The sequence below is a fragment of the Callionymus lyra genome, chromosome 7, assembly GCF_982586985.1.
Source record: "Callionymus lyra chromosome 7, fCalLyr1.hap1.1, whole genome shotgun sequence".
NCBI lineage: Eukaryota > Metazoa > Chordata > Actinopteri > Syngnathiformes > Callionymidae > Callionymus > Callionymus lyra.
Genome location: NC_141824.1, coordinates 6,032,419 through 6,058,022, shown reverse-complemented (window position 1 = coordinate 6,058,022; position 25,604 = coordinate 6,032,419). Strand labels below are relative to the sequence as shown.

General features: G+C 38.5%; 1 protein-coding gene and 3 non-coding genes across 4 annotated transcripts; 2 read left to right on the top strand and 2 right to left on the bottom strand.

Moving 5' to 3' along the window:
* Nucleotides 1-758: 758 nt before the first annotated feature.
* LOC148074834 (class I histocompatibility antigen, F10 alpha chain-like) lies at nt 759-24,129 on the top strand. Its single transcript, XM_087796133.1, has 7 exons — nt 759-798; nt 842-961; nt 1,716-1,852; nt 1,929-2,046; nt 19,135-19,407; nt 23,179-23,457; nt 23,654-24,129. Exons 1-7 carry the CDS (start codon nt 759-761, stop codon nt 24,052-24,054), a joined length of 1,368 nt encoding a protein of 455 aa, XP_087652259.1. The 3' UTR covers nt 24,055-24,129.
* On the bottom strand, nt 9,248-9,458 carry LOC148074837 (small nucleolar RNA U3). Its single transcript, XR_015712004.1, has one exon. It is a non-coding gene; the product is annotated as a small nucleolar RNA U3 (small nucleolar RNA).
* LOC148074836 (small nucleolar RNA U3) lies at nt 13,506-13,718 on the top strand. Its single transcript, XR_015711958.1, has one exon. It is a non-coding gene; the product is annotated as a small nucleolar RNA U3 (small nucleolar RNA).
* On the bottom strand, nt 15,465-15,674 carry LOC148074835 (small nucleolar RNA U3). The gene has a single exon (XR_015712016.1). It is a non-coding gene; the product is annotated as a small nucleolar RNA U3 (small nucleolar RNA).
* Nucleotides 24,130-25,604: the final 1,475 nt, after the last annotated feature.

Genomic DNA, 25,604 nt, shown 5'->3' with positions numbered 1-25,604 from the left:
TTGTTTATCTAGTGTAATTCTGTAGTGCTTTTCAAATATTCACTGTTAGCTAGTGTGTAAAATAAAATATAACTTCCTTAGCAATTTAGCAACAATGTTTATGAGCCTCATTAGCTCCTCATTCATAATTCATAGTAATTAGGTTAAATAAAGTTGTCAAGTGACTCATATATATAATATATATATATATATATATATATATATATATATATATATATATATATATATATATTATATCTATATATCAGTTTAACAAGCCTGCACCTCTCAATATATTGCCCTTTTGGAGATTTACATGCAATAAAAAAGTAGCTTAAACGACACTTGACTTGCATTTATTAGCAGTTTAGAAACATTAGCAATTATGTAACATAAGCTCTTTAACTGTATTATTTTGATAAATAAACCCCAAAATATAAATAAATAAACAGATGGTTAGAACCATTCCAGTACATACATGACTAAAAATAAAGCCAATATTGTCTTGCACTTTTAAATAACAATGCATTTGTAATATAAATGATAGTAACGATAATAATCAAAGGTAGATGTAATTACAGTTAATGATTGCTTCAATATAAAAAAATGGAAATGTGAAAAACATATTTTTCTAACTATAAATATTAAGAAGGATCAAGAGTTGCCAGTATTAGTTTCTGCCACGATTGGTCTCAGAGAATCGTCTTCACTGAACTGGTAATGTTTAAAAATAGGAAGTGGAACTGTGATAGTTGTAAGATGAATGCTCCAGTAAAGCCATGAGCAAAACCATGGACAGTTGGTGGTTAGAGGGGCCGGGTGAGTAGCAGTGATGGTGTGTCTGTCTCTTTTTGCCCTGCAGCCCCCCCGACCCACCCCGCCCGCTGCTTGAGGAAGCACCGAACACGGACCTCAAGCCCCCTCCTATACTCCTACCCCAATGACATAGTCTTTGATTTTGAGCCCGAGCCTGTTTTCCGAGGTAGTTAGGCCTCTGTGTGTTCCTGTGTTCTTCCTCTCTTCCCCCATCCTCTTCCTCCTTCACCTACACCTCCACCCCAGCACAACAGCCCCTTTACCTTGTGTCAAGTCCACTGTGTGTGTTTCCCTCTTTATGTTTTCACATGTTCTCTCTCATGGTTGTGGGATTCACTTCAATCTTACTGTTTCAAACACTGTGATGCACTTTTGTTACACACAGACTTCAAAAGAGTCGTTTTCTTCATCATTGTATGGTAAATATATGCAAATAAATGATGCTGTTTTTAAGAGATTCCTTAGATAAGTCAAGCCTTTTGATAATGAATGTAGTATTTAAAATGTCCATGTATCATTTACTAGTGTAGCTCCATTAAAAAATATTTGGCCTTATAAATAAGAATAGTCTAACTGAGCTATTTATTTATATATATATGACCTCTTTCATTAAATTGCATAAACGTGACTGCAAGTCAATAAAATAATTAGTTTTAGGTATTTGTAATTATTAAGGCTTTTAACTTGTATAAATCATTCTTGATTTGAGAGTTAAAGTACGAATGAGTTTCATTCATGATGTAAAATGAAAAAATAATAAATCATAGGGTAACAAACATTATTTGCCACTGCATGACCTCTTCTGCACATTCAAACGGCAAACGCACTCTTTAAAGTCAACTTTCTTCTTCTCTCCTCTTCTGCCTTAACTCACTTTTTCAAGCTCCAAATGCTTTTTCTCTGTTTCCCCTGCTGTCCAGGTACCACCACAGGTCTGTCCGCCACTCCTCCTGCATCTCTACCCGGCTCTCTGACCAACGTCAAGGTCCCGCAGAAGTCCCCGTGTCCACAAAGAGAGCGCAAGTCGTCGTCCTCGTCTGAAGATCGCAATAAAATGGTAAGAGACCGTCTTTGTGCTTTGATGAACGTTGCTGTGGTGATGATGAAGGTGATGGTGATGTGCCGTGAAACAGAAAACTCTCGGGAGGAGGGACTCCAGCGACGACTGGGAGATATCTGAGGGCCAGATCACTCTGGGTCAGAGGATAGGATCTGGTTCATTTGGAACGGTCTTCAAGGGAAAGTGGCACGGTAAGAGTCGGTCTAAATAGTTTAGTTTAACGCTGCTAGAGTCTACAGACTAGTGTTAATGAAGTTTCTTTTCTAAGGGATGGAGATTATTAAGGTTTTATACCAATGTGAATGATTTTTATGAAATTGTTACTAATAGGATACATTTGGAACGTTGCATCCTTATCCTTAATATATATATTTTAAACAAAATCAGAAAGAAAATGGCAGCAAAACCGAACGTTTGGTAACTGCCATTTATATCATTATCGTGGCGAGTGTCTTTACTAATCCCTGGTCCTTTGTAAACATGTTACAGGGAAGATAAAAATGAGCTTAAATAGTTCAACCAGACTCAATAGAGAAGTGGTGTCAAACTCAATCACACAAATCTTCCAGCAGTTGAGGTTGTGGGTCTAACAACATGTAGATTTGCTAGGGTTCCCTAGAATCCATAAAAGTATTTAAAGGTACTACAGTACATTCAAGAATCTAATGATAAGGCCTTTGTTTGCATTGAAATACAATTTGAACCAGGGACTATCAGAGCTGATTTACATTGAGGTTCTACTGCAACATGCTTTATGTTGAAACTTCGTTAAGAGAAATTGTCTCTGGGCATTATGGGAAAGTGTGAATTTATTGAGTTTTTTTCTAGCCAAAATGTTTCATGATGGCTAAAAGTTGTACCAGACGGGAGTCAAGAAAACGTTTTCAAATATATATATATATATATATATATATATATATATATATATATATATATATATATATATATATATATATATATTTTAAACATCTTTTTATTGATTTTCAGATATTAAGACATACATTTTGAAACACACACACAAAATAAGTAAAATAAAAGGTATAATACAAAAACAAAGAAAGATCCCACCCTCCACCCCCGTAGAAAACCACCCCGCGGTCTCAGAAAACCAAACTCAACAAAAAATCAAAATCAACTCAAAAAGGAACAATGATGCATAATAGTATACATTGATACAAACAGACAAAAACCAAAAAAAACAAAAGAAAAAACAATACTCCATACATATGGTGGTAAAAATAAAAATATAAGCCAAACTGTTCAAGTATTATGTAAGGTTCAGCTCTTTAACATGCTGCATGAAAGGAGACCAGGTTTCATGAAACTTCTCCAGACAATTTGACCGACTGTATTTTATTTTCTCTAACTGCAACATAGAGAGAAGTTCTTGAACCCAACTCTTAAATGATGGTGGCTTGTCTGACTTCCACTGCAGAAGAACAAGTCTGCTGCCATCAATGAGGAAAATGCAATTGCGTTTGCATGTGCTGTATTTACAGAGAGGTCAGGTGGAGGTCGACAAATATACACATGTGTGGAGAAGGTGTTATTGCTTTTTTACACATGCGGGAAATACATTCAAATATTCTACTCCAGAAACCTTTGAGTGATGGACAATGCCAGAACATATGACCCAAAGTAGCTGGTCTGTGAGAACATCTTAAACAATGTGGACTGACGTCTGGGTAGATTTTAGCAAGTCTCTCATTTGAATAATGCAAACGATGTAACACTTTAAATTGTATGAGACGTTGCTTTATGCAGTAAGATGACGAATGGATACACTCTAAGCTACGCTGCCAGAAACTTGCAGATCATTTAATGTTTCAATCGTGTTCCCAGGCTTAGTTTTGTCCCATGACAGAGGTTTGACATTTTGCATGATCCTATATATTTTGGAAATATTACCTTTTATGTGTGGATTTAAGGAAAGAATCTCATTGCATGAGTTGTTGGATTGCACAAGTGGAAATTTAAGATATTTATTGGCAAAACTCCTGACTTGGAGATATCTGAAGAAATTACTTTTATGAAGATTGTGTTTTTGTTGTAGATACTCAAATGTTAGAAAATGATTATTTTGAATCAAGTCTTTTAGAAATACCAGTCCACTACTGTGCCAGACCTGGAAACCAGTGTCCATCTCGGATGGGGGGAAAAGATGGTTATTCAATAAGGGAGAGAATGTACTTAAATCTTTTAAATTAAAATGTTTCCGAAATTGATTCCAAATCTTTATAGAATTTTTAACAACAGGGTTGGAGATCTGGTGCTGGCCTATTGGTAGTGTAGCACTTAGCAGAGAAATGGCATTATTATTATTTATTTCCAAATTAGCCCAAAGTGGACCTCGTTTTTCCCGCCATGCACCAACACAAAATGCAAATTTGCACACATTTGCTGCCCAGTAATAGAACATAAAGTTAGGAAGACCAAGTCCTCCCTCCAACCTTGGAATTTCCAGAAAACATTTTTTCATTCTTGGCACCGATCGGTTCCATATAAATGCAGAAATTAAACTGTCAAGTTCCTTAAAAACAGATTTGGGTAAATAATAAGGAATCATTTGAAAGAAATAGAGGAAACGGGGAAGAACAGTCATCTTTATAGTGTTCACCCTTCCTGCTAATGAGATTGGTAAGTGGCTCCACCTTAAAAGGTCATTTTTGGTTCAAACAGAGTTTTGAAGTGATTGTGGAAGAAATCTTGGTATACATGTGTAATCTTTAAACCCAAGTAGGTACATTTGTTTGTTAACTGAAAGGGGAAGATATTATAGTCGATTGATTTTGCCAGATCATTGATTGGAAATACAGCACTTTTTGAAAAATGTAATTTGTAACCTGAAATGTGACCAAATATTTGTAATATTTCAATAACTCCAGGTATTGAAACAACTGGATTAGACAAATAGAGCAAAAGGTCATCAGCATATAGTGAACATTTATGAATTTCCTTGTTCCTCAACACTCCAAAGATTTCCTCCTCTTTCCTCAGAGCCAGAGGCTCAATAGCTAAATCAAAAAGAAAAGGTGAGACAACAACCCTGTCTTGTTCCTCTGTAAAGTTTAAAATACGTTGATGTTATTGAGTTAGTGTGTACTGCAGCCACTGGTGTGGAATAGATTATTTTGATCCAAGATATAAAGTTCCAACCAAAACCAAATTTTCCCAACACTGTAAATAAGTATTTCCACTCCACCCGATCAAATGCTTTTTCAGCGTCAAGTGAGATAACAACTTCTGGCATTTCAGTGGAATGGGAATTATATAAAATATTAAGTAAACGTCGCATGTTAAAGAAAGATTGCCTACCTGGCACAGAACAAGTCTGGTCAGGGTGGATTATTTTGGTCACTGTTTCCAGACGACGAGACAGAACTTTAGTGAGAATTTTATAGTCGCAGCAGAGAAGGCTTATGGGCCGGTAAGGTAAGGTATGGTAAGGTAAGGTAAGGTAAGGTAAGGTAAGGTAAGGTACGAGCCACATTCTCGCGGGTCTTTTCCTTTTTTAGGTATAACTGTAATAGTTGCCTGATTCATTTTTGGTGGTAGTTTTAAAGTTATACGTGTTTCTTCAAATAATTGACTTAAAATAGGTGAAAGTTTATTTGAAAACATTTGATAAAATTCAGTGGGAATCCATCTGGACCAGGTGCTTTTCCGCTTTGCATTGAGTTTATAGCTAGAGTTATTTCCTCTGTTGTTATTCTGGAGTCTATAACAGATTGTTCTTGTTTATTCATTTGGGGAATTTGCATATTTTCTAAAAAGTCCTCAATCTCCAATGATGTTGCAGAAGTCTCAGAGGTATAAAGGTCACTATAAAATGTTCTGAACTGGTCATTAATAGTTTGTGGGTGTACAGATGTCAAACCCTCGGCTGTATTAATTTCAGAAATGATACGATTTGCTGCCGATTGTTTGATTTGGTGACAGTAGTCGAGCCACTTTGTCACTGTGTTCATAGTAGGTTTGTTTTGTTTTCAGGAGGAGTTTCTCAATTTGGACAGTGGTTAAATGATTGTATTCGGCTTGTAATAATTGTCTTTCATTGAATAAGGACGGATTAGGCTGAGATGCACATTTTTTATCTAATTGTAATCATTTCTGCTGTATCTCATTGAGGCGTTTAGTTCTTTCTTTCTTGACATTTGCTGAAAATGAAATAATTTGTCCCCTTAGATAAGCTTTGAGTGCCTCCCAGATTGAAGTGTAGGACATCCCGGGAGTAATATTGATGTCAAGAAAGAAATCAATTTGATCCGAGAGAAAATGTTGAAAGTTTTTGCTTGACAATAAGAGCGGGTCAAGACGCCATGTGCGTTGAACTGGTGCACTGTCTGGAAATGCTATGTCCAGTTGGACTGGTGCATGATGGGAAATCACAATACTGTGGTATTGGCATTTTGTTACACACGGCAAAATTCTGTTGTCTATCAGAAAAAAGTCTATCCTCGAAAACGATTGGTGGACATGTGAAAAAAAAGAATATTGTTTGGTAGTGAGGTTTAATTTCCTCCAGGGGTCAGTAAGTGCATAAGATTGTTTAATGAGATTTACTGTATTTGCTGATTTTGATCAATTATTTTGAAGTTTAGTGGAGGATCTATCTAACGTTGGCTCAGGTACGAGATTAAAGTCACCTCCTAAAATGATGTTATATTTGTTAGGATCTGGAATAGTTGCTATTAGTCTAGAGAAGAAGTGAGGATCAGTTAGGGCCATAAACATTAACTAGTGCCACCTCAGTTCCAGACAATCTACCCACGACTATGATATATCTTCCCTTGTTATCAGATATGAAATTGTTTAGTTGAAAACAGACTCCTTTTCTAATAAGTATGGCAGCTCCTCTTGACCTATCCCCATAATCAGAGTGATGTTCTATCATCCCCTCTTTAACTTTGAGTGTTCTTCTGGACGTAAGTGTGTCTCTTGTAAGAACATTATCTCTCCACCTAATGACTTCAGGTGTGTAAGAGCTTTGTTACGCTTAATAGTAAGTAAGTAAGTCATATTTATTTACAGTATATAGCGCTTTTCGAGACCAGGGTCACAAAGCGCTTAAACAATCAAAACAATACTCAAAAAAGTACATACTTTAAAGATCAAGATAATACTGAGAACAACACAGGAGTTCGAGAAATTCAAGGAAAAGCCTGAACAAATAGAAACGTCTTAAGATGTTTCTTAAAGGAGTCAGTAGATCATCAAGAGCAAAGAGAGAGAAGATCGTTCCAAAGCTTAGGAGCAACAGCCTGAAAAGATTTCTCTCCTCTGGTCCTGAGTCGTGTGCGTGGAACCATCAGTAGATTCTGATCCACAGACCCCAGAGCCCGAGCTGGGGTGTAAGGCTGGATCAGATCAGTGATGTAAGGAGGAGCCTGACCATGAATAGATCTGAAAGTAAGAACCAGAATTTTAAAGTTGATCCTGAAAGAAACTGGAAGCCAGTGAAGAGTTTTAAGGATCGGAGAAATGTGAGTTCTTCTACTAGAGCGGGTTAGAATTCTGGCTGCAGAGTTCTGAATCAACTGCAGACGAGACGATCCTTCTTGTTAAGACATGAAAACAAACTGTTACAATAGTCCAGACGAGAAGAAACAAACGCATGGATTATAAGATCCAGATCATGTTCCGACAACATTTTCCTAAGTTTAGAGATTTTTCTCAGTTGAAGGAAACAGTTTCTGGTCAGTTTTCTGCAGTGTTGAACAAGAGACATGTATTTATCAAATACAACACCCAGGTTTCTCAGGCTCAGTTTGACAGACTGACCTAAGTCACCCAAGTACTGACTCAACCCTGGAATCTTATCATCAGGAGCAATCACCAGTGTTTCGGTTCACTCCTTTTACGTTCTAGCTTATAAAAGGTGTTGAACCTAAAGACAGTGGGTTGTGACTCATATTTTAACATGGGTATAAATACACTTGTAACTGTATGGAGTAAACATAAACAAACAAAAACAACATCAACAAATAAACCTACCATAAAAGGTATCTGCACTAACACGCTCAGGAAGCTAAAGTTGGCCCCAACAGAACTTGACTTAATACAATTAAGGCTCCACTGATGTTTTTGTTGACATACTCGCGCCTCTGCAGCAGTAGAAGGATTTCTCCACATTCTTGTAGGTGATTCTGAAGCGGGCAGGATAAGCAAATCCGAAGCGAACCCCGTCCACTCCACGAAACCGACTCTTGACGTCATTGAACGCCGCGCGTGCTTTGGCAACACTTGTCGGGTCAGGAAACACTGAGATGCTGACTCCGTCCACACTGATGCGTTGTTTGATCCGAGCGAGTCTCAGGATGTTTTCACAGTCTTGGAAGTAGTGAACGCGGGCTATGATGGTGTTTGACCGGCGTCCCTCTGTAGATCCAGGCGGGGAGAGACGGTTCTGTCCAGGAGCGTCCTTCAGATCAAAGGCTGCAGAAGGACACAGACTCGGTGTTGCATTCACGGGTCTCCGGGATTCCGACGATCCTTCCATTGTTCCTCCGCGACCTCGCCTCCAAGTCCTCGCATTTATTGTGAAGTTGGTCCACGACCCCCGTGAGCCGCTTCACCTCCTTCTTGAGTGAAACAACATCATCCGTGCACGTTGACAAACTTTCTTCCACATCCTTCACCGTAGCTTTCATGGCGGAGAGTTCAGAGGTCAGAGTTCAGAGTTGATCGTCGACCTGTATTCTTTGAGCTCCGCTCTCGCTGCACCAATATCCGCTGGAATCACCGCCATCTCACTTTCCAACACTGCGCCAACTTCTGTTTGAAGGATTTCAAGTAAATCCTTGCGCACCGAAGATAGTAGTTCCATCTTGAGCGATTCAGTGACCGACGCGTCGGGTGCGGAGACACTCCTTCTCAGGAAAGCTACTTCAATGGAGCTCGGGGCTAAAGTCGGCGTCGAAGGCGAAGGCCTCGTGGCTTGAGTCGCTGTTTGCCCACCTTTGCTTGATTTACCAGCCATTTCAAAGTTTCGGTTTTTAGGCATATGGTTTAGCAAAGGTAAAATTCAAATGTTTTCCAAAAAGTGCGCTGAAAAAATTACTTTTATATAGTCGTTCTGTGGAGCTCCAAAAAACATGTCTACTCCATTGCTATGCTCAACAGCGCCCCTAAATATTCAGGTTTTTAACAAAATACAAACACATATCTCTACTAGTCTCACAAATCAATGAATCTGACGAATAAAAGTTTCTGCTTCTGAATCCTTTAAGCAGAAATGATGCCAAACTTGATGGTTTGTTAGAGCAAATGAATCCTAAAGCTTTAGTTAAGGATGAACTACTCTAATGGAAGTCTTCAGTGGTTCATGAGGCTTAATCTCACCATTACTGCTAAACTCATAAAGGTTTAACATTTAGTTGTTATGAACCAACAACCACTCTGATCATATTCCTCTCAATACTGCACAAGGAAGTAAAGAAGGATCATCAATGACAGAACATATGAAGTCAATCATTATTCTCTGTCTGCTTCACACTCAGGAAGGAATATCACAACTCTTCATCATGGTTAGTGACACCAAACACTTTACAAACACATTTCTTAAGTTAAGAACTATAGAAATGATCCCTGAAAGTATAGTCTTAACTTATCTCTGCACCAACATCACACTCCATCCTCACACCAAACCATTACAGTGACGATCCAAAGGTGAAAGTACGTGTGTAATAGGAGAAGCGGATATATCTGACCACAGCCCAGTAATATTCAAAATTAAACTAAAATCACGAGTTAAAAAAACAATGTGGAGGTTGAATATTGGTATTCTGAACAAGAAAAAAATAGTTGAAGAAATCAAAAATGATATTTTCACATATCAAAAAGAAAAGGAAAATGGTGAGGTTAACCCTGCAATAGTGTGGGATGCTCTTAAAGCAGTTATGCGGGGAAATATTATAGCAAAGTGCTCTTTACTGAAAAAAACAAGAGAAGCAGCATATAAGGACGAGAAAGAAAAACGACTAAGGTTAGAACGACAACACAAAAACAGCCAGGACCCCACTCTACTTCCAAAGATACAAGAAACCAGGGAGAACATAAAAAGACAATTAAATTCAGAAGTAGAAAAAAGAACTAGGTATTTAAAAGAGTCATATTACGAGATGGGGTCAAGAGGAACGAGACTTTTGGCAAGAAGACTTAAAAAACAGCAGATCGACCGCTCCGTTCATAAAATTAGAGATGCTTTAACAAATGAAGCCACTTTTGATTTAGAGGAAATAGAAACTAAATTTAGAAATTATTATGAGAATTTGTATAAACAACCACCTTCTGCCGACATAAGTCAAATCAAAACTTTTCTTAACTCACTAGATCTACCATGCATCGGCACAAAGCAAAATGACCTCCTAACAACACCGATAACAAAAGTGGAAATAGAGCGAGCAATTGGAAGGTTCAAATCAAATAAATCACCAGGTAGTGACGGTTTACCGTCTGAATGGTATAAAACATTCAATGAACAGCTGACCCCGATGCTACACACATCATTTAACTACACTCTTGAACAGGGTGTGATTCCTCCGTCTTGGAGCGAAGCTATCATCTCAGTTATCCCAAAAAAGAAAACCAGTGAGAAGTGTGAAGACGACAGGCCGATCTCATTATTAAACATAGATTATAAACTTTACACTTCCATCATAGCAAAAAGATACAGCACATTCATGACAGAGATAATTGATGAGGATCAGACCGGATTTATCAAGGGCCGTCAAACGCATGACAATATTAGGAGGACTATGCATGTAATAGATCATGTGGAACGTAACAACATCTCAGCTGTCCTCATAAGCTTTGATGCAGAAAAAGCGTTTGATTGCGTTAATTGGTCATTCCTGTATCTTGTACTAGAGAAATTTGGACTAAATAGTAAAGCAATACGATGCATTAGATCGCTCAATCAAAAGCCGACCGCAAGAATAAGAATAAATGCTAGTCTATCAGACCCTATTACCTTAGAAAGATCTACAAGACAAGGTTGTTGCCTCTCACCAACTCTTTTTGCTATTTGTATCGAACCATTGGCCCAAGCAATCCGACAAAACAAGGAACTTAAAGGTATAGAAATGAATCACGAAAAACAAATTATTGGACTTTTTGCAGATGACATAATATGTTATTTACAAGAACCAGAAACTAGTATTCCAAAAGTAATACAACACATGGAAGCATTTGGCTCCTGTTCTGGCTACAAATTAAATTGAGCAAAAACGCAAATTATGGCAATGAATTTTACTCCATCTGAGAATCTCAAAATAATATTAAACACAAATTGGTTTGCCAAAAAAATAACATACCTAGGGGTCACCTTGACCAAGGAATACAAGAAACTGTCTGAAGAAAATTATAGCAAACTACATAAAGAAATTAAAACTGACCTAGAAAAGTGGGGTCCCCTTACACTGGATTTGAGTTCAAGAATAGATACAATCAAGATGAACATCCTACCTAGATTACTTTACCTGTTTCAAGCATTACCAGTTGAGGTACCAGAGATTCTATTCAGAGTGTGGGACAAATTGTTCTCTAGATTTATATGGAATGGACAAAACCCGAGAGTAACATTTGAAACCTTACAGATTAGTAAAGAGGGAGGTGGGATGGCTTTACCAAACATGAGAGGATACTATCTTGCGGCCCAGATAGGACCAATTATAAGTTGGTGTGACCAACACTTTGACGCAAAATGGAAAAATATAGAAGAAAAATGTAGAGATCAGGAAATTCGAAGTCTAATTGGAGACAGAAAAACCATGAAGGAATATAGTAACCAATTAGATACAATAAGTCAATTCACACTTGAAATGTGGTTCAAGGTGGTCAGAAAACACAAATTGGAAAATGAAATTAAAATATTCAGTTGGATAGCATACAATAAAAATTTCACTCCAAATAATCTGGATTTACAGTTCAGGCAGTGGATCCAGGTTTAACTGCAATATGCACAGACACAAAACATGGCAAAATGATGAGCTTCCAAGAACTGAAACAAATATACTCTCTAAATAACAGACACCACTTTAGATTCTTACAATTACGGGACTTCTATGACAAACAAATTAAACCAAACATGAATGAAAACAGAAATGGTATAATCCAAACTTTGATTGGAACCTATAACGGAAAGAAGTGTAAAATTGTCTCAACATTATACAAGCAAATGATGGAAACTAAGGGAAAGACAACAAATGATGTAAAGGAAAAGTGGGAAAAAGAGTTCCATATCAGTATAAGTCAAGAAGAATGGTCACATATTTGGAAGACGCAGCATTCTACGACATCTTCTCGTATCTGGAGGGAACACTGCTGGAAAAATGTAATAAGATATTTCATTACACCAAAAATTAAAAGCAGACAACTGTCATCGGACCAGTCGTGTTGGAGAGATTGTAACGAAGTCAATGTCGATGCTCATGTTTTCTGGTATTGCTCTAAAATCAGGAAATATTGGAAGGATGTGCATGAAGCAGTTGAAAACATCTTGGGCTATAATATTCCACCTGCATGTTCAATTTTGTACCTGGGCTTAAATTCAAACATTGTAAACAAGGAAGACAAATATTTATTTAAAATACTAGTGGCAGCCGCTAAAAAGGCCATTACCAAAAAATGGCACAATACGAAAACCAGTGGAAGAATGGACTCACATTGTCAAAGGAGTTTTTGAAATGGAACTTTTAACCCACAGGATAAGGACACAAGAAGACAAATTTATAGAAAAATGGAAAAAGTGGACTCTGTTTACACAACAACGACACCTGTGAAATACTTGGACTGTATCAGTGTGTACTTTATATATTGAAAGATGCATGTAAGAAACATGAACAACCCCCATTTTTATTTTTTTATTTTTTTATTTTTGTTTTGTGTTTTTTATTTTCTGTGATGTATGTGTGTTTGCCTGAATGTGGAAAATTCTAATAAAACTTAAGTTTGAAAAAAAAGAAAATAGTGCAGAGACCGTCATCTAGTGTTCTCTGAAAATAATGACACTGCTTCATAAAGCTTCATCAGACCATCACTACTTACCACTGCTGAAGTGTTTTCTTCATGGACCACTGAGACTCTGGCCTCAGATGACATTTGGACATTTTGTCCCTCAAGATGCTTCTGCTGCTCACGTCAGTGTCAGCTAATTGTACTGATGACATGTTTGGTTTGTCCATCAGACGGATTGCAACTGTCATGCTATGTTTGAACCCTCTTTCTTTAGAAGGTTCATACCTGCACTGTGAGGACCAGAGTGGTCTCCTTCTGGGCTTTCTACCCACCCCTTCACTCTGGTCCAGAGTGGATGAATCTTCATCTACTCTGTCCAGTGTGTCCACTTGTCTGCTAGTTGAGGACGGTGAAGAAAGTCAGAGGCACGAATATATTGCTGGTGTGTTTCAGTGCAGGTCACATGTAAAGAGGTGGTGAGTGCTTTGTTCTTTTTCAGAGTCAGGGCCAAGAGAGGTTATCCATAGAATCATCCTATAGAGAGTGTCACAATCATTTGTAGAACCAAGGTTACATAGGTAACCTGTTGTTTTTGTATAGATGTTGTTTATAAACTGTGAAATGAAAAAAAACAACTATTCATTATAATAGTTTGGTGTGAGGATGGAGTGTGATGTTGGTGCAGAGTTAAGTTAAGACTATACTTTCAGGGATCATTTCTATAGTTCTTAACTTAAGAAATGTGTTTGTAAAGTGTTTGGTGTCACTAACCATGATGAAGAGTTGTGATATTCCTTCCTGAGTGTGAAGCAGACAGAGAATAATGATTGACTTCATATGTTCTCTGTCATTGATGATCCTTCTTTACTTCCTTGTGCAGTATTGAGAGGAATATGATCAGAGTGGTTGTTGGTTCATAACAACATGGTTAAATTTCAAACGTTTCTATGAGTTTAGCAGTAATGGTGAGATTAAGCCTCATGAACCACTGAAGACTTCCATTAGAGTAGTTCATCCTTAACTAAAGCTTTAGGATTCATTTGCTCTAACAAACCATCAAGTTTGGCATCATTTCTGCTTAAAGGATTCAGAAGCAGAAACTTTTATTTGTCAGATTCATTGATTTGTGAGACTAGTAGAGATATGTGTTTGTATTTTGATAAAAACCTGAATATTTAAACACGTACAACTATTACTGATATGGTTGTTGAGATATATTTTTGCTGATAACTTTGTTGTGAAATTAATCAGATAAATAAATGCATTGTTTATGAACAGAACTTTTTTCTCCAGGATGCCTGATTTTTTAGGAATTCAATAGATTTACAGTAAACTAGTAAATTCTTCAGACTAAACTCTCTGGTGTCAATTGTGTAAGAATATAAATACTGTCTAAACGAAAGAAGAAAAAAAAGTGATGTTTAATTAAAACAGTTGTTCAAAACAAAGGAAAATATTGCAGAGAGCACCATCTAGTGGAAAATAATGACACTGCTTCATGAAGCTTCATCAGACCTTCACCACTCTTATAGAATAGAATAGAAAGGCTTTATTCATCCCCAGAGGGGAAACACACTTTCACAACAGCGCAGTTGGAAGAAAATAAAGTGCAAGGAGAAAGAAATAGTACAAGAGATAATACAAAATAAAATAAAAACGATCTTAAAAATATACAAATTATTTACAAAATTAGAAATTGACACTATTAACAAAATAAAATAGAATAAAAAATAAAATAAAATAGAAATAAAAAACGGAAAAAAATAAAATAAAAAGCACACAAGAAGAAAAACACGCTACGGATTAGCATCAGGATATTTAAAGTAGAGAGTTAAATATCCTGACACCAGTTGGGATGAAGGACCTTCTATAACGCTCCGTCCTACACTGGGGGTGCCTGAGCCACTGAAGGAGCTGCTCCTCCACGGTCAGGTGCAGTGGGTGGAGAGCGTTGTCCCTGATGGAGGAGAGTCTGGAGAGTGTCCTCCTCTCTCCCACCTCCTCCACCTCCTCCAGCGAGCGGCCCAGGACAGAGCCGGCCCTCGTGACCAGCCTGTTCAGTCTCTTCCTGTCCCGGTCCGTGCTGCTGCTCCCCAGCAGACCACAGCGTAGTGGATAGCAGAGGCTACCACGGAGTCATAAAAGGTCCTTAAAAGTGGTCTGCACACTCCGAAGGACCTCAGTCTCCCCAGGAGGTGGAGGCGACTTCGGCCCTTCTTGTACACGGCGTTGATGTGTGTGGACCAGTTCAGTTTATTGTTGAGGTGAACACCCAGGTATTTGAAGCTGTCCACCAGCTCAATGTCCGAGCCCTGGATGCTCACCGGTTGATGTGGTGGGGACTTTTTCCTGAAGTCAATCACCATCTCCCTTGTCTTACCGGTGTTTAAGCAAAGGTAGTTGCTCTCACACCAGTCAAAGCAGTCTGTCACAGAGATGAGGGCTTGTTTTTGCTGGAGCCACTAAATGAACCTTAAACCTCTCACTCTCCTCAAGAGCAGGAGGAGGAAACACTGTAGTGGAAAAGATTAAAGTGACCACAATGAAAGAGCAAGAGCATCTACCTCCAGTGGAGAGTTGTATGTATCTGCTCAAGGAGACAGTAGAGATGTAGATTAACAGATACAAATGTTTTCATATATTGTACATAACAACCACTCTGATCATATTCCTCTCAATACTGCCAAAGGAAGTAAAGAAGGATCATCAATGACAGAGAACATATGAAGTCAATCATTATTCTCTGTCTGCTTCACACTCAGGAAGGAATATCACAACTCTTCATCATGGTTAGTGACACCAAACACTTTACAAACACATTTCTTAAGTTAAGAACTATAGAAATTTAACTTAGTCTTAATTTAATTTAACTCTGCACCAACATCACACTCCATCCTCACACCAAACTATTATAGTGATGGTTGATTTTGTATTTTAGTTGAACAAACATGATACTGTGTGATTCACATTAAATACACAACTTGAAATGTATTTACAAATCAAACACATGCACCACAATACTTTCAAACTAGGTTTCTACATTATTTAAAAAACACACGTCGTAAAGTCAATATTAGAATAAACAAATGTCAATTAATAATATACTTTGTAAGTATTCTTCATGAAGCAGTGTCATTATTTTTCCACTAGATGGCGGTCTCTGCACTATTCTCCATTGTTTTGAACAATTTTTCTAATGAAACATCACATCATTTTTAAACTGATGGCGCCACCTACTGACCTCTAAACAACATGACACTGTTTCATTTGGCTTCATCAACACATCACTATTAAACACACAACATGAAATGTATGTGTATATCAAACACATGAACCATAAAGCTTTCAAAGTAAGTTCCTACATTATTACAAAACATGGAGTAAAGTTAATATTATAAGAAACAAATGTCATTTAATGAATAATGTTGAGTAAAATATTATTTATTTCTGTGAACTACACTACAAAGAACAGTTTGTGGTCAACATTAGAACAGAGAGCAGAGTCAGCATTTCTTCAGTTTGTTGTAGAGCCAACCAGTTGAGGAACCAGTGATTTGTTGGAGCTTCTGGTGCCACTAAAATCAACCTCAAACCCTCGAGCCTCACTGTTCTCAAGAGGAAAGAGGAAACACTGGTGGAAAACCATAGAAAAGCCTTGGTCGGCACAATGGATGATCAAAAACCTTCATCCCAAGAGTAGGCTTGTCTGACTGAAAGAGAAGACTGTGTTCTCGTCCTGGACAAAGTGCAGAATGAGACAATATTTACACTTTTAAAATGGAAAACCAACACTCTGATCATATTCCTCCCCTCAATACTGTGAACTTACATATTAATCCAAATGAAAGTTCAACACATGCACCAAAATGTTCACATTGAGTGTTTAAACCAACCATGTGGAAATGTTTAATGTTTCATCTTGACAAAGAAACAAAAGTGAGAAGAATTATTTTCAATAAACTATCATCAAGAACAATTTCTAGTCGAAGTGTGTCAGGAAACTTGTAGATTCATAACTTTGTTGGCAGCATTACAGACTCAACACAACACGCTCAAAAGATATTCAGTCAGGGAAGAATCATTGTGGCAGATAAGGACAATCACCATGAACGGATACTGATCACATTTATTTGTGTGTAAAAACAAAACCTGATTGAAAATGTTAATTAAAATGGATTTAAAGACATTTTGATGAAGTTAAATATTGTAGCTCATCACACAACTTTATTTCTGTATGAGATTTATCAACTAAAAAAACAGTCAAATATTGTATACTTTAAGTAAAAATGATATATTTTAATTCTATAATTCAACCTGAAAGTTAATTTTTTATTTTCTCCACTGCTTATATCCCCACTTTCAACCTGCTGTTGCCTGAGACCTTTACTTTCTCTGACAGGTTTACTTTTGAGGGCCAGTTCATGCTAAGGTTTGTGGGTAAATAGTACCAAGAACAGGCAGTTTTACTTCCTGTGAGACCATACAATGTTGGAGAGATCGTAGAGCACCAAGAGCTCACTGACCAGGAGGGAACTGAAGATAGTTCAAGTGTTTTTTTAACTACAGAAAGTCTGTCCGTAAAATAATGATAAAAATGGTTCTTGAATTGATGAAAATGACTGAAAATCATTCAAATGTATTTACTGTTTGAGCTCAATGTCATGTTTGAACCACTAGAGGGAACTAGAAGCTTTTCTCGTCTCCACAAAAAACTTTATTTTTTACTTTCATAGTAATATTTTAGAAAAACTTTTTTTCTGAATAAAAGAGAATAGAAAGGAAGGAAAGAAAGTTTATACATATAAATCATCGTATGTCAAAATAAAAAGCAATTCAATCCACTTTTATTTCTCTTCACTTTAATTTGACACTCCTGGTATTCCATAGTTCACATTCTGCGTGACTTTAAGGTTCAGAAGAACGACTCTAAGAAATAATAATAAAGTTTGAAGTGGAGTTTTTGTCACAGAAAATAGTCGTAATAACATGTTTGGTTTACTTTCACTTTCCATCTGGACGTGACGTCACACTGAATCCTCATTGGCTCAGATATTTCTTCCTGCGTCTGTTGTTTACTTTCACTTGTACTTCGTTCGTCGACCTGAAGACTTGTTGGATCCTAGTCTCCAGAAAAGAGCTGAAGATGAAGAAGGTGTTGTTTGTGCTTGTTGTGTGGATCCACAGCTCAACTGCGAGTGAGTCTCCTTCCTCCACTTTCATGTGTTCACACCTGCGTCACCTTTTATTTCTCCAAATACTCTTCACTACAACCTTCATGACCTTTTCACTCTCAGAGGAGTCAAAGTGTTTCACTGATTCACTTTTCATCTCAGAACCGTGAAGAAGTCGTACACAGAAAAGTAGATCCGAGCTCAATGTCAGGTGCTCACCTGGTGGCGCTGTTGAGTCACTTCTGTTGATTGACGGAGGAACTTGTTTGACGCTGAACAGAAAGTGACTCCAGAGTTTTGCTTCATGAGCTGATCACTTGTTTTTAAACGATGCTGCCATCAGGAGATTCATTGACTCACAAGAAGAGCTTTTACAATTTTCATTGATTTGACTTTAGTAAACAAGTCTATCATGAACTAAAATGAGGAAATAAAAACAAAGAAAGTGTCGCATTTCTTAAGTGCGCATGTTCAGACAACCTTGTAGCTCAGCTCACTTCAACATATTATCACATCTCACAGTTTATTGGAGCAACTCAGTGAAGCAGCTGCTCTGAACTTGTGTTTGGACTTAAAATATCTAAATGAAACATTTACAATCATGTTGAACAGTAATCTTCAGAAACATGTTATTTATAAACTGATATAAACTCATGTTATTTAAGTTCATCATTAACCTTAATGTCCTTCAATGATCTTTATTCTATCAATCATTCTTAGATTTGTTCCATGAACTTGGTTTTAATATTTTATTATCTATGCGTTTTTTAAAAACAATTTCAATTTAGTTGTTTGATCTTTTTCAACATTGTTGCTCCTGTTTCTTCTTAATTCATCCATTTATTCTTTTAATTCTCTTTATTCCTTATTTGTTTTATTATAAATATTTATTACATTTCAGATTGTTATTCATATTAATCGTTTTTTCTTCTTCTTCTTCTTCTATAGTTGTGTCCCAGTTAGCCAGGGTTCTTGGAGAGTGAAGTGTGAAGGATGTTCTGCTGGTGTCCGTGTGTGGACGTGAACTTTGTGTCACTGCTGACTGTCCCTCTGTTCTTCACCTCTTTGTCTTTGTAGAAGATGTGATTGTTCTGCTGCATCACAACGTTGTGTCATCAGAACCAGAGAAGATCTAAACTTTGTTTTTGTGTCTCACAGTGATTCACACAATGCAGTTTTTCCGAACTGCGTCTGCTGGAGTTAAAAACTTCCCAGAGTTTGTTTTTGTCGCTTATGTGGACGGAGTTGAAGTGGAACACTACGACAGCAACACCAGGAGACTTGTACCCAAACAAGACTGGATGATCCAGGTCACAGCAGATGATCCTCAGTACTGGGAGAGAAACACAAATATCTTAAATAATGACCAGCAGGTCCAGAAGAACAACATTGAAGTAGCAAAACAGAGATTCAACCAAACTGGAGGTTTGTTGTCTTTAAAATCAATGTTTGACCTTAAACTGAATCATGTTCAACCTTTTTACATCCTGAACCATCAATCTTGTATACAGAGTAGATCAGAGGAGGAAACTGGAGTAGATCATACAAGTTCAGAGAAGGAGAGAAGACCACAGTGGAGTATTAAACAGTGGAGTAGATCACAGTGGAGTATTAAACAGTGGAGTAGATCACAGTGGAGTATTTAACAGTGGAGTAGATCACAGTGGAGTATTAAACAGTGGAGTAGATCACAGTGGAGTATTAAACAGTGGAGTAGACCACAGTGGAGTATTAAATAGTGGAGTAAACCACAGTGGAGTATTAAACAGTGGAGTAGACCACAGTGGAGTATTAAACAGTGGAGTAGATCACAGTGGAGTATTAAACAGTGGAGTAGACCACAGTGGAGTATTAAACAGTGGAGTAGATCACAGTGGAGTATTAAACAGTGGAGTAGATCACAGTGGAGTATTAAACAGTGGAGTAGATCACAGTGGAGTATTTAACAGTGGAGTAGATCACAGTGGAGTATTAAACAGTGGAGTAGATCACAGTGGAGTATTAAACAGTGGAGTAGATCACAGTGGAGTATTAAATAGTGGAGTAAACCACAGTGGAGTATTAAACAGTGGAGTAGACCACAGTGGAGTATTAAACAGTGGAGTAGATCACAGTGGAGTATTAAACAGTGGAGTAGACCACAGTGGAGTATTAAACAGTGGAGTAGATCACAGTGGAGTATTAAACAGTGGAGTAGATCACAGTGGAGTATTAAACAGTGGAGTAGATCACAGTGGAGTATTAAACAGTGGAGTAGATCACAGTGGAGTATTAAACAGTGGAGTAGATCACAGTGGAGTATTTAACAGTGGAGTAGATCACAGTGGAGTATTAAACAGTGGAGTAGATCACAGTGGAGTATTAAACAGTGGAGTAGATCACAGTGGAGTATTAAACAGTGGAGTAGATCACAGTGGAGTATTAAACAGTGGAGTAGATCACAGTGGAGTATTAAACAGTGGAGTAAACCACAGTGGAGTATTAAACAGTGGAGTAGACCACAGTGGAGTATTAAACAGTGGAGTAGATCACAGTGGAGTATTAAACAGTGGAGTAGACCACAGTGGAGTATTAAACAGTGGAGTAGATCACAGTGGAGTATTAAACAGTGGAGTAGACCACAGTGGAGTATTAAACAGTGGAGTAGATCACAGTGGAGTATTAAACAGTGGAGTAGATCACAGTGGAGTATTAAACAGTGGAGTAGATCACAGTGGAGTATTAAACAGTGGAGTAGATCACAGTGGAGTATTAAACAGTGGAGTAGATCACAGTGGAGTATTAAATAGTGGAGTAAACCACAGTGGAGTATTAAACAGTGGAGTAGACCACAGTGGAGTATTAAACAGTGGAGTAGATCACAGTGGAGTAATAAACAGTGGAGTAGACCACAGTGGAGTATTAAACAGTGGAGTAGATCACAGTGGAGTATTAAACAGTGGAGTAGACCACAGTGGAGTATTAAACAATGGAGTAGATCACAGTGGAGTATTAAACAGTGGAATAGATCACAGTGGAGTATTAAACAGTGGAGTAGATCACAGTGGAGTATTAAACAGTGGAGTAGATCACAGTGGAGTATTAAACAGTGGAGTAGATCACAGTGGAGTATTAAACAGTGGAGTAGACCACAGTGGCGTATTAAACAGTGGAGTAGACCACAGTGGAGTATTAAACAGTGGAGTAGATCACATTGGAGTATTAAAAAGTGGAGTAGACCACAGTGGAGTATTAAACAGTGGAGTAGACCACAGTGGAGTATTAAACAGTGAAGTAGATCACAGTGGAGTATGAAACAGTGGAGTAGATCACAGTGGAGTAGATCACAGTGGAGTATTAAACAGTGGAGTAGACCACAGTGGAGTATTAAACAGTGGAGTAGATCACAGTGGAGTATTAAACAGTGGAGTAGATCACAGTGGATTATTAAACAGTGGAGTAGACCACAGTGGAGTATTAAACAGTGGAGTAGACCACAGTGGAGTATTAAACAGTGAAGTAGATCACAGTGGAGTAGATCACAGTGGATTATTAAACAGTGGAGTAGACCACAGTGGAGTATTAAACAGTGGAGTAGATCACAGTGGAGTATTAAACAGTGGAGTAGATCACAGTGGAGTAGATCACAGTGGAGTATTAAACAGTGGAGTAGACCACAGTGGAGTATTAAACAGTGGAGTAGATCACAGTGGAGAATGAAACAGTGGAGTAGATCACAGTGGAGTATTAAACAGTGGAGTAGATCACAGTGGAGTATTAAACGGTGGAGTAGATCACAGTGGAGTATTAAACAGTGGAGTAGATCACAGTGGAGTATTAAACAGTGGAGTAGATCACAGTGGAGAATGAAACAGTGGAGTAGATCACAGTGGAGTATTAAACAGTGGAGTAGATCACAGTGGAGTAGATCACAGTGGAGTATTAAACAGTGAGGCAGATCACAGTGGAGTAGATCACAGTGGAGAATGAAACAGTGGAGTAGATCACAGTGGAGTATTAAACAGTGGAGTAGATCACAGTGGAGTATTAAACAGTGAAGTAGATCACAGTGGAGTAGACCACAGTGGTGTATTAAACAGAGGAGTAGATCACAGTGGAGTATTAAACAGTGGAGTAGATCACAGTGGAGTATTAAACAGTGAAGTAGATCACAGTGGAGTAGATCACAGTGGAGTATTAAACAGTGAAGTAGATCACAGTGGAGTAGACCACAGTGGTGTATTAAACAGAGGAGTAGATCACAGTGGAGTATTAAACAGTGGAGTAGATCACAGTGGAGTATTAAACAGTGGAGTAGACCACAGTGGAGTATTAAACAGTGAAGTAGATCACAGTGGAGTAGATCACAGTGGAGTATTAAACAGTGGAGTAGATCACAGTGGAGTATTAAACAGTGGAGTAGACCACAGTGGAGTATTAAACAGTGAAGTAGATCACAGTGGAGTATTAAACAGTGGAGTAGATCACAGTGGAGTATTAAACAGTGGAGTAGATCACAGTGGAGTATTAAACAGTGGAGTAGATCACAGTGGAGTAGATCACAGTGGAGTATTAAACAGTGGAGTAGATCACAGTGGAGTATTAAACAGTGGAGTAGACCACAGTGGAGTATTAAACAGTGAAGTAGATCACAGTGGAGTATTAAACAGTGGAGTAGATCACAGTGGAGTATTAAACAGTGGAGTAGACCACAGTGGAGTATTAAACAGTGAAGTAGATCACAGTGGAGTATTAAACAGTGGAGTAGATCACAGTGGAGTATTAAACAGTGAAGTAGATCACAGTGGAGTAGATCACAGTGGAGTATTAAACAGTGGAGTAGATCACAGTGGAGTATTAAACAGTGGAGTAGACCACAGTGGAGTATTAAACAGTGGAGTAGACCACAGTGGAGTATTAAACAGTGAAGTAGATCACAGTGGAGTATTAAACAGTGGAGTAGATCACAGTGGAGTATTAAACAGTGGAGTAGACCACAGTGGAGTATTAAACAGTGAAGTAGATCACAGTGGAGTATTAAACAGTGGAGTAGATCACAGTGGAGTATTAAACAGTGGAGTAGATCACAGTGGAGTATTAAACAGTGGAGTATTAAACAGTGGAGTAGATCACAGTGGAGTATTAAACAGTGGAGTAGATCACAGTGGAGTATTAAACAGTGGAGTAGATCAGGTCTCACTCTGGTTTCTCTCTCAGGTGTTCACATCTTTCAGATAATGAACGGTTGTGAGTGGGACGATGAGACTGGAGAGGTCAAAGGTTATGAACAGTACGGCTATGATGGAGAAGACTTCATCGTGTTTGACCTTCAGACTCTGACCTGGGTCGCTCCGAGTCCTCAGGCCGTCATCACCAAACACAAGTTGGACCAGGATGAAGGCTTGAAGAAATATAATCAGTTCTTTTACACCCAGGAATGTCCAAATGATCTGAAGAAGTTTGTGAAGTTTGGGAGCAAAACCTTGATGAGAACAGGTAGTTCCATGACCTTCTTCTCCTTCTGCTCTCCTTCCTCCTTCTCTCCCTCCTCTCTCTCCTCATGTCCTCTCTCTCTCTCTCTCCTCTTATCTTCTTTTCCTCACCTCCACCCCTGTCCTCCCTCCTCCTCCTCTCCTTCATTCTCTGTCCATCCTTTGACTTTCTCTCTGAAGTGTGGTGTCTCTCCCTTCAGAGCGTCCACGAGTGTCTCTCCTCCAGAAGACAGCCAGCTCTCCGGTCACCTGCCACGCTACAGGCTTCTACCCCGACAGAGCCATGTTGTTCTGGACCAAAGACGGAGAGGAGCTGCACGAGGACGTGGAACACGGAGAGATCCTCCCCAACCCTGACGGAACCTTCCAGAACATGGTGGACCTGAAACTCCCGTCTGACGACTGGTCCAGGTACGAGTGTGTGTTTCAACTGGACGGCATTCCGGAAGACGTGGTCACCAAACTGGATCCGTCAAACATCCTGACCAACGGTAAGAGTCTTCAGAACCTTCTTGGTGTCTCCAGAGGTTTCTTTCATCCAGATGAGAGTCCAGGTGTGGTCAGCATGGATCTGCTGAATGAGGCCCCACCACGTCTCTAACACTGGTCACCTGATCATGTCTCCACTTACTTTGCTCTCCATCCACAGCCAGGACTTTCCTGACCTTGTACATCATCATGGCCGCCGTCGCTGCCTCCGCTCTGGTGCTCACAGTGGTTGGATACTTCATCTACAAGAAGAAGAAGAAAGGTGAGAGTTTGTGATTTGATCCAGATCATCTCCAGATACTGGAGAGAAAGAATAGAAGGTCAAAGAAGGTCAGCAGAGATGAGAAGAGGTCAGAGGAACTCTTCTATGTTCATCTTCTTCAGGTGTAATTTGTCCTCTTTCTTTCCATTTCAGGCGACTCTGACTCGTCTTGTAAGTACATGATCTTGTCTCAGCTCAGATGTTGACCATGTGACAGAGTGCTAGCATGCTAGCATCAGTGTTGACACTAGTTTCATCTGCTGGTGAGAAGCACACAAGCTAACAGGGTTTGTGATCTTACAGCGGCCCCCAGCTCGGAGCTGGACCATCTGAAGGATCCGCCCGTGGACAGAGACTAAAGTCAGTGGATGATAATTGTCACTTTTCTTCAAGACTCACTTCACGCATGATTTTACAAGTTGATACATTTTTCTGTCTCCGTGTTTCAGGAGGAATCGACCAAGAAACGTCTTTTTCTTCTGAGACTCTGCAGACGTCAGAGCTGCTGATCTTTGTTCCTTCACTGGAAATGTGTTTGAAACTCACATCAGGATGTCATGTGATCTGAGCCGTTATGAAAACTACACACACACACAGATAAATGCACACACACGATTCTGTACCACACAAATACACTCACACACACAAACACTCACACACATGCTTCACTTTAACACAAATAAATGCACACACACAAACACTCACAAACATGCTTCTCTAAAACACAATAATGCACTCACTCACAATCACACACAAACACACACATGCTTCACCATCACACAAGGATGCACACACATGCATCTCTGACACACAAAAATGCACTCACAAACAACTGCAAACACACACACGCATGCTTTACCAAAGCAAAAAATGCACAAACACGCACACACACAAAAAAGCAATCACACACAATGACAAACACACACACATGTGCTTTACTACTACACAGAAATGCACACACATAAATACTTAAACACATGCTTCTCTGGCGCAACAAAAGCACTAACACACAATAACTAACGCACACACACAGATGTCTCTGTAGACAAAATGATACACACACGGAAAATATATACAGACAAACAGAGTCTAAAAACAGGTACTGACACACAAAATCAGGCACACATGCCCAAACACACTCACGAAAACAGTTGAACAAACCTGAAAATAGGCGCACACACAAATAAAAAGATAACAAACACATGTATTTACACATCAAATAACAAACAGAAGTACAAACATGCAAAAACCAAAATGGAAAAAAAATCAGACACACATTGACAAATTTATGAATGTGTAGACACACACACACACACACACACACACAGTAAGTACAAGTACACGCACAGATAGTTTTGTGTTCATGTAATAGTTTGTGTGTTTTCTTCCTGGTGTGTAGA